Here is a 9,806-nt window from a genome sequence, read left to right on the forward strand (position 1 = left end):
GACACTGTGTTAGACAGCAGTCCTCGCGATCGGCCTACGTATTTTAGCCAGCCGACATTACCTCCATACTGGGTGATGTTCTCCTATAGTGCTGTCTCATTAGAAATAGCGAGGCGTAGCGGTGGTGATAAAAAGCGCGCGTGAAGCTTCGCTGAGGTGCACACGAGCTTGAATCGTTAACAGCCGCTTTCTGTCGGAAGAGCGATGTTGCTGAGAGAGTTGCAAGTGCCTTGTTATTGCGAAATTATATGGACACTCGGTGCGCATTCTCGCCGCCGGTGCCGCCATCCTCGTCTTGCTGCTCTGTGGTATCGACAGCGTATGGTGGGAATTGGAAGGTCTCCACATACTCAGAGTGTGTTTTGGCTGCAAAAACAACGAAGGGGGATGACTGCGGTTAAGTCGAAGCCTGGGCGGCTTCGGCTTGACCAGTATTCGGCACAGTGCTTCGGCATAGTTCATGCACAGTGCATGCACAGTGCCTGCTTCGGCACAGTGCATGAGCACTGTGCGCGCACATATTAGCGCTCCTGCTGATCAGCAGTGTGAAACCGCAACGTGGCACATGCACAAGTGTGCTGTGCTACGTCGTGTGTGAGCGGAATCGGCGGTAAACATCACGATAAACCCTTCTGAACCTTTCATTTGGCGCTGACAAGCGCCGACAGTTTCATCCGTCCGTTTCATCTCGTGCATCGTAAAGGTGTGTTGCCTGTAACTCTGCTGTTGCTGTCACTACAACTCCGCTGTTTTAGAGCGCAGCTCTTACGCGCCCGTTTCTGCGGCGAGCGTTGGCGTCGGTGTCCCTCGGCGTAACCGAGCGAACGAGCACAGCGAAGGATGAAAGAGAGAATGCAGAGCGCAGCGGGCAATGAAGGACGGCGATAGCGAAGAGAGTGCGAGGAGGCAAATGCAGGAGGATGGTATGACGAAATCGTGAGAAGAGCGTAGTGCCGCGCAAGACGGGCTCTGCGGTGACATCGGCTACGGGATCGCGCCAGAGGAGCGCGCGTCGTCCGTTCACCCATGACGTCACCGATACCATATACGGAAACAAAGCGCTGCATGAGCGGGGTCTGTCTGTGGGGGCTGCTGTGACTTGCGCCCACGCGTATCTCATGTGCTGCCTCTCGCGATCTCCCAAATAGCGAGGCAGCCGCGCCACACTTCGCTTCGTTTGCAACGTGCCGCACTGGACATATTGTCCGCGCCAGCCAATATGTCACGAAATAAAAACATGTGTAGAGCTCCCCTAAAATTTCGCATTAGGGAGTATCGTATTCGTCGGTAAATTTTAAAGTGAAGCTTTCTTTGCCTCTTCTCCCGACTTTCCGTTCGCTGATTTCGTGGTCTTGCCGCGCGTGCAGCTAGGTTTCTTGCAATACCACCATATGGCGCTCGCCTCCGCTCATCTCGGCTCTCCGCACCAGCGTTTCACAGTTTTTGTGTATCGCACATGCTGTGCTTGCTTTCCTAGGGACAAAAACGCAGCTCGTGGAGGTCGCGCGCTGTGCTGCGAAAGTGCGAACATTACAATCGTCCATAGCCTGAAGAAGGCGCCTTGAACTGGCGTCTCAACAGCGCGCTCATTACGCATGCAGAAGGAACACGTAAACACGCGCTAGCAAAATGGCTCCAAAGCGTGCACTCAGCGTCGAAGACATTCACGCCCGAAAGAAGCGTTGCGCGGAACAGGGAGCGTCTTAGCTGTGCAGCTAAACGTGGTGCCGACTACGCAGACAAACAGCAGTGGTGCACGGAAGGTAGCGTTTTGCATCAACTCACCACTCTCGCAGTGGACGAAACGCTGCAGAAATTACACATTCACCGCCAACATCACCGCTAATTATCGTCAATCAAAGCAAACAGCATACAAAGCTTCGCTTACATCGACTCCCGCAGTGAGTGGTATCCGCCAATTCTTTTCACAAGCTGTGTATTTTCCAGGGCACCATTACTCCTGCGTATCAGCAGTTGTCTCGCGTGCTGCGTCACTGCATGCTGCCTCCGCAAATTTTTCGAGCTATAGAGTTTCCACTGCAAGTTTCTGGAGGAAACTGTGGCGCTAGTGAACGGAAGCTGCAGGCACGGTGGTTAATGCAGTATGCTAATGATGGTTATTACCACAATTTTCCAAAACTACGGCCTTTTGGCGTGCTGTGTGTTCTCGTTGTCGCGTTATGAACTGCCCAACATTTTGAAGCATACGAGAGGTTACCTTTCGGTACTTTCGAAACCCCCATTTTTGAAAGTTCGGGCAGGTTGTCAACTGACGTAGAAGGCCACTGTTGTAAGAGGAAACGAACTGGCTTCCTTTTATGCTTAGGAGCACCATGGGCTGCGCGTATGGTACAATACTTCGCCAGCGTGGTGACAAACCATGATCTACCCCTTAAATGTGCTTATGTATCAAGCTTGATGAATGTTGAAGGGCCTTTTTAAATGCCATATGAATTAGACGAAAGAAAGAAAAAAACACTGATACATTTTTGGGAGTTTCGAGCATTACACCCTCTGTTACCTTGTCTCTGGACACTGAATAGATAGCAGGTTGAAATGACAAAACGAAATGCATCTTTAGGCATTCAGAAGATATACTAGCGTATATAGTCCCTGCGGGCAATGAGAACCTAACAGCTACCTCGTACGTGACCGCCGTGCAGCTCGCACCCATAGACATCGCTTTATTGCGATATCAATTATATGGACACTCCAAACGCATTTATGCCGTCGCCGTCGCCGTGAGGTTCTGTATAAAGTCCAAGGGCGAAAACACCGTCGCCGCGCGCCTTGCGCTGTATGTGCAAGTGAAAGCGTGCGAGGGGAGCCGACGATCGCGTCTCAATCTCGCCCTCGCGAAAGGGACGAAAGCGCAGAAGAAGCAAGCCGTCTTCCGTCGCGCGCGAGGCATTTAACGATGCGAGAAAGAGGGGAGAGGAGGGGTGGGGGGCGATGTCCTACTCCGGATGCAACTGAGCATGTGGCGGCTCGTAGTTTTGTGCGTGTTCCGTGTTCTCGGCGCTCAATTTCCGTTGAAGCGATAAACATGCCGAAGACCACTTCACTCGCCGCTGCTGCCGCGTTTCCTCATGGCAGCGTTTTGACAGCGAGTCTCCGCGGTCATCGAGTGTGATGTGTTCATGTTTGCTGTGCGCACTGATACCATGCTTGTAAGTTTAGTGAGCAGGCGAATGTTTACAAGCTGATACGGCCGACAAAAGTGCTTTCATTACTTCGTGTGGCTGTCTGCTAATTTGCTATCGCAATCGATGCTTCGGCTTTCGGGCAAAACTGCGATTTCTTTTTTTCGCAGGCACTGGTACTGTCAAGCATGCTGTACAAACCAGGCTCGTCGTACGACGAATACATCTACCCTGCCTGGGTGAAAGACCTGGTGCTTGGCTTGGCTCTGGCGGGTTTTGGCTTTGTGCCAGCCTACGCCGTGGCCTCGTTCGTGTCGAGTAGATGGGTGAGACCGCTCAAAACATGAACGAGCATGTGCGGACGCTGAACTAATATCTCAGAAAAGTCGCGATAGATGGCAAGTGTTAATAATTAAGTGGGTCCGAAAAGCAACTAAATGATGTGAAAAGAAACTACTAAAATCGTTTGAATAGGTGGTGTCCAAATACAGCGGCCCGTGACTGTTCGCAGGAGTAACAAAAACAGATCTCGAAGGCGACATGGTTGCATGCTGTTTGAGTCGGTGCATGCAACAAGGAAATAATTAGGGGAGAGCATCGCGCCACACGAGTGAAGTCATAGGTATGGACCCAGCACGTAATCGTCACCTCAGAGCATGTGGTAGGTTTTAGTCCACTTGCTCTACAGTTACGGCTAGAGCAGGGCACGAGGGCTTCTTTTTCGTATTTCCCCCACTGCATTGCGCATGCGTGAGTTGCGAGAGAGATATCTGGGGACTTTTGCTTCTCGAAAAGTGCCTTTCCCTATTGGGGGCGAGCTCCACCACTGGAAAAGCTGGCGCCACCGACGGCGTGACACGGCATGAGGGATCACGTTGACACAGCGGCCACGTCGGCGCGGCTTCGGATGCGCCGAAGCGAGCTGAAAACGAAAGTTTAAAGCCCTACCTGGGCTGCAGTTCTGATTAAGTGGGGAGGCTTTCTCACCTTAGGCGTCTGCTTGACAACATTTGAAAGCACTATAATAGGTAGTGGCTGCCTTTGGATGCGTGCAACATGGTAGGCTACTGTTCGGTGCCGGGACGTACCCAACGGAGCCCGGTGTCAGCCTTATTCACACGTAGCCGCAGGATAAGGAGCTGCGTGAACCTTGGCTCGCGAAACTTAGAACAGGAAAACAGCCATCGGCTACAACTCGGGTATGCAGGAAGCACTGATGCGAAGAAGATTTCTGCTACTGCGCCGGGACTGCGATGTTCCTACGCTCGCCCGCGCTCGCTGCCCGGCTAATGTCATGACGGTTTGGCCTATGAACTTGTTCATTCTAGGTACTGGCAAGTTCACTGGAATGGAAATGGAGTGGTAAGAAGCACATTAAAAAAAAAGGCATGGCATACGGTCATGTTTGTGTTGTGAATTAACGCACTGGATTACAAAAAAGAAGCAGCGGGAAATCGCACGCAGAGAATACCGATAAACATACAGTGCGGCGCAAGCTGAGAAATAATATTGAAACATCCAAGAATATAGAAAAAGGAAGATTGAATCGTCGCGACCGCACCTCACAGTCGCCGTAGGCGTGGAAGTCTCTATAACGAAATTATTTTTGAAGCGCTCCGATAGCGTCCACGTAACTATGGTAGCTTGTGTACTGCCAAATGGTGATATTCTGCGGCCTAAAGCTCGCAGCATGGTGCGAAAACGCGCTCGCCGCGAAAGCAAAACATTGTGTGCGGACATGCATGCAGACGTGCAGGCGGTCGCTGCGAACCCGTGCGATCGCTGCATTCAGGCTTCATTCTGTTATGCTCTATTCGGTTATACAGACAGCCCACTAAAACAACATATTTCACATAGTTTTCTCTCATCGTTTGCCTACCTTTCACGCAAGAAGCTTGTTCGGGAAACTCCATCGCGTCTACCGCGCCAAGTGACGTTCGCTGTACGTATTCGGTAAAGAGATAGCGTCTGTAAAGGATTCTGTGCATTCAGTTTGCCCAAGATTATTATTTCGACACTAAGAAAATTCCCTTATTTTGAGAGTACTTACAGAAATGTCCAGGAGGGCGGCCGCGTGGTGTTTTTATTGAGCGCCGTAAGCGAAACCTATGAGGAGCGCGCCGCACGATCCCTCATACTACGCAAGGGAAGCGCGTCCGATAGATGGTGACTGCGTAAGTCCTTGACCCCAATAGGTACTACGGAGCGGGAGGCGCTTTGCTCTGCTTTTCTCTAGCCAAGGTGCACTTGGCGACAGTGGATAAATACTCCGTAATACGCTCCATTTTCGTGTTTCGTGGAGCACTGTGCTCATGACCGCGAGGTCCTCGGTTCGATTGGTGTATTCGATAGACTCTTTTCCTTTTTTTTTCTTCTCAATATGGTTTGCAGGGCTGCATCGAACGTGCGCAAGTGCATGACTGCGCCGCGATTGTGACTGCTGCATTTGTACTTGAGTGTTTTTCTGTGCACGTGCGAGGCTGTTTAATTTGGCATATATTCACGCGATACGCAGTCGCGAGAAGTTGTGGTGGCTGGGACGCTGCCAGAACGCAGCCGATGAAACAAAGGCGTTTCGCGTGTACGTCTTGGCGTCTGTCACAACACAGTGTTATATACTTTTCCATCCTTTTGAATTCTGCAGAACGTGTTCTTTCCTATGCTTCACCACCAGGTCTGGCATGAAGGGTTCCTGCTAACCGGAGTGACGCAACCCGGCGCATGCGGCGGAGGTTGGGAGGCCGGAGAGGGGTTTATGTAGATCTTTAGCAGGCGTAGACCTATGAACATTGACATGTTGTTACTGCCAATTAGTTTTATTCTAAAATATCGATTTGCAGGTTGTACTAAAATTCGGCTGGGCGGCGCATTCGCAGAGCTAGGCAATGTGGCAAGTGCTGTAAAGATGGGCTCCAACCGTCGACGGCCCTGGTACTGACTGTAGTGTCGCTGTCAAAATAGTGACCGCTGAAGGCGCATCGCGAAGTGGTGAAGCTTATGTGAGCCCCAATGTCACGGGACAACCACTGGCGACAACAAACTGCAGCTTTGCCATTACAAACACTGTTTCAGCCGCTATGAAGCCGTTTGGACGGAAGTTTCATTGAAAAGGAGCAAAGCGCGTTGTTCTCCGTGGTACCTAAGCAAAGGCAGGCTTCCCTAGCAAAAACCCCCAGCGAAAGACTCCAGATATTTCTCTGAGGACTTTGTGCCGGGTAAATACGAGAAAGAAGTTTTGGTGGGCAGGGCAGCCGCACAAGTGGGCATCAGTTAAGAACTACCAGAACCGAACCAAACATTCTCGGCAGATGAGCCGATTCTCAGAGGTCACTTGTTCGGGAAAAGCGAAGGGAACGGCTTCACAGAGAGTCCGCTTGCCAAGGCTGGCAGGCGAACTTTTCTCCGTGTGGCGCAGGAATTGCAGAGCCGAAAACAGGTCAAGGCCGCCATGTTCTAGACAACACATCATCTCCCCCTTCTCTCGACCTATCTTCCTTATTCATATTAACGCTCCAAGTCGTTAAGTGTGCGCCTGACTTGCCTGTGCGCGTGTCAGGAGCCCGCGATGTGCCTGATGCCATCTGTGCGCTGGGGCCCGAACCCGGACGCCCACGCCGAGTGCCAGTACATGGAGAGGCTGCAGCGCCAGGGCGCCACAGACTGGTCTGCAGGCTGGATGGCGGCGAAGGGCGAGCCTGCTCTGAACAAAACGGCGCTTCTGCCTACCACGTCGTCCACGCTGTCGCCGCATCCGGATGAAGGCCGCGCCACTGCTGGAGCCGTGCCAGCAGCTGCCAGCACCCCACCGAGCACCAAGCCTCCCAGGCTGTGTTTCCGGGCCACGTAAGGGTTGATGGATCGATTGCGATCGAAATAGCGTGCCACGTGGTTGGAACATGGAAATACAAAACGAGCGCCCAGAAATGTGCTTTCGCGATTTCCTGGTCAGAGTGAACCAATAGTGGCTTTCATAAGTGGCATGCTACAGGTTCGTGGCTGATGGGGGGGAAATGCGAAAACACGCGTGTACTTAGATTTAGGTGCACGTTAGAGAACTCCAGGTGGTCGAAATTTCCGGAGACCTCCACTACGGCGTGCCTCATAATCAGAAAGTGGTGTTGGCACGTAAAACCCCATAATTAATTATTAATTAATCAGGTTCGTGGCAGAAATTACCGTGTTGTTATTATTCGTTTTGCTTTCGTCCACCTAAAATGGTCCGTTAGTTTTCCGCTATTTCCACAGGTGGTAAAGTATAAGCCTTTTGTTTGGTTGCTCGATAGTGTTTTGCCTGGTATTCAGCCTCTCCCATAACGGAACCTTTGATAGTAGGAATTGTCGTTCATTATGAATTTCTACTAAAAACCTTAGTACATTGCTACAAGGTGCGTCAGGCTCATTTACTTGCGTTTGCCACTAGCAAATTCACATTTGTTACTTCATTGGGGTAGACATGGCGCAACTCTATGCTCTGTATTGCTAGAATTAACCTATCTTTCTTATCGTGGAGTTTTTATTTGATTGTAAAGCACCTTACACCTGATCACTTGCTCAAAAGTCACAAAAAGCTTTTACAAAAACCTTGCGGACTTAAAGTTCGTCATGACACCTTGCAAACACAGTTGCTTCTACGAATATCCGTAATACCTTGTAGGCAATTTTGCGCACTCAATTTGTGCTTCTTCAACTTGATAATGATCATATTCAAGGAGCTAATGACGAACCGAACGATGGCCACGGTTAACAGGAGTTCATCGCGGTCATTGGCATGCACGTCGAGCACTGACGCATACACGCACGCGCACGAAAGCGCACTTACAGTATGCACAAGACGTATTCCCTTGGTGACATCCGCGCCTGTCTTGTGTGTTCCTTCTTTGTCCCTTGTTTTTAGTGCGGTTACATGATGCATTCCATTAATGACATCCATTCGCCGTGTCTACCTTTGGTCCCGCGGTGTTTTCGCCAGCGCGCTCGCTCAAGCAGAGTTGTTCTAAAATAAAGCTTGCACATTTTCCAGCCCTCAACGGGAGAGCCAAGCCACCGGAGGCACCCCCAGTGCAGCTGAACGCCGGCAACTGCAATGACACAATTTCCTCGCCTCATAGCTTCCGGACCTTCAACCACGATTGTGCGGCCCCCTGACCTTCTCACTTGTAGCGTGTGCGCTGTTTCCGAACCGCTTCGAACTCTGTGTCTTATCAGTGCGTACTGTGGCACGTTGGTCTCAACTGAGAAACTTTAGAGCGATCGCTTCAATATTGGTGAAAAACTGTAATCGCACAGAGCCACAGCTGCTTTCTAGAGTTCGGAAGCTGCATGCGCTTTTAATACTTTTTTATATGTGGACAATTGACTGAATGCATGCATATACAGGCAGGTCGCGGTGCCAGTAGGGCGCCCGCATTTTCATGCAGTGTGGTGCTTTCCCCTGTCACTGGAAAACGGTACGTCACGACACGTTGAGCGGCTCAATCGTGTATTGTGCATACGTGCCTTCCGTGAGGGTGCACTTGGAGTACACTTGGACGAACGTGCGTTTACCGATGATATTTGCGCCCTACACCTTCCGTTTACGCAGATATTGCTCACGAAAGGCTGGAAATTAGCTTGATCGTGTTTACATGTAAGACTATTTACATGCCCTATCAGGAACTGCTCTTGAGTGCATCTTTTCCTTCATTATCGAGCGAGTAAAATGAATTTATCAAGCGTATGCAGTTCGCAGGTTGTCTTTTGTACAGCGGCCGAAATCGCCATCAATGTGCTGCAGCTCGCGCAGGATGCGCCGGCCTTATTTGTCGTTTGTTGTGCGTTGGTATGACGGGATTGAAGGCGAACTTAGAGGAGGTTGGAACTACAGCTTGTTTATAAACAGCAACACCAAGCATAAACAGAGGCATATTGAAAACCAAAAGTCAGCAAATCTTTTTTCATTCATTTAATCATCCTTATTCACCCCCATCACATACCCTTGTATGCCCTGAGGCATTTATCCTCGCATTAAAAAAAAAAAAAAAACCAAAAGCAAAGGCAATAAAAACCAACACAGCCAAAGTGAGATGCCACACTTGAACACGTCTGAATACGACGCACAGTCGACGAAATGAACATCTGCGTTGAAATCGGATAATGCCAAATCGGTGAGTAAAAACTGCCGCAAGCATATGTAACTATGCTAATACTGCCGACAGTGTACGGTACCATTACTTATACACCTCAGTTATCGTAAGTCTACGCTCTGCGTGTGCCACTGTTGGATAGAAACAACATTGCGAGACAGGTCTGTGCGAAAGGCAGTATACCACATTAAAGCAGTTGCGGATCGCATTTCCCCCATTTACGTTGCTGCTTTTTTTTTTTCTGTTCGTGCCGTTAAGCATTGCTGTGGGCGGTAACGTCAGCTGCCGGGTGCTGCCCGACAGGCCTTCAGTGCCACTGGCAGGTCCGTCGTTCTACTGCACTGGCCATAATAATGATGATATTTGTATTCACCAAATGCGCTGTCGATGGTTGCATTTGCAATGGAAGCGCTCCGCGGAAATGCATCTCTGCTAAAAATTCCAAGTGTTTTAACCAAACAAGTGCAATCGAAAGCGATGGACGATGTACAACATTATGTACCTAGGCTACCCACTCCCTTGTTCTTCCGCCCTTCATTTC

General features: G+C 50.2%; 1 protein-coding gene across 1 annotated transcript; it reads left to right on the plus strand.

The window, feature by feature from the left end:
• Window positions 1–3,318: 3,318 nt before the first annotated feature.
• On the plus strand, window positions 3,319–8,859 carry LOC126528499 (uncharacterized). Its single transcript, XM_050176375.3, has 3 exons — window positions 3,319–3,469; window positions 6,700–6,986; window positions 8,164–8,859. The coding sequence occupies exons 1-3, from the start codon at window positions 3,332–3,334 to the stop codon at window positions 8,228–8,230; spliced, it is 492 nt and encodes a 163-aa protein (XP_050032332.3). The 5' UTR covers window positions 3,319–3,331; the 3' UTR covers window positions 8,231–8,859.
• Window positions 8,860–9,806: the final 947 nt, after the last annotated feature.

Source organism: Dermacentor andersoni, chromosome 9, assembly GCF_023375885.2.
Source record: "Dermacentor andersoni chromosome 9, qqDerAnde1_hic_scaffold, whole genome shotgun sequence".
Classification (NCBI taxonomy): Eukaryota; Metazoa; Arthropoda; class Arachnida; order Ixodida; family Ixodidae; genus Dermacentor; species Dermacentor andersoni.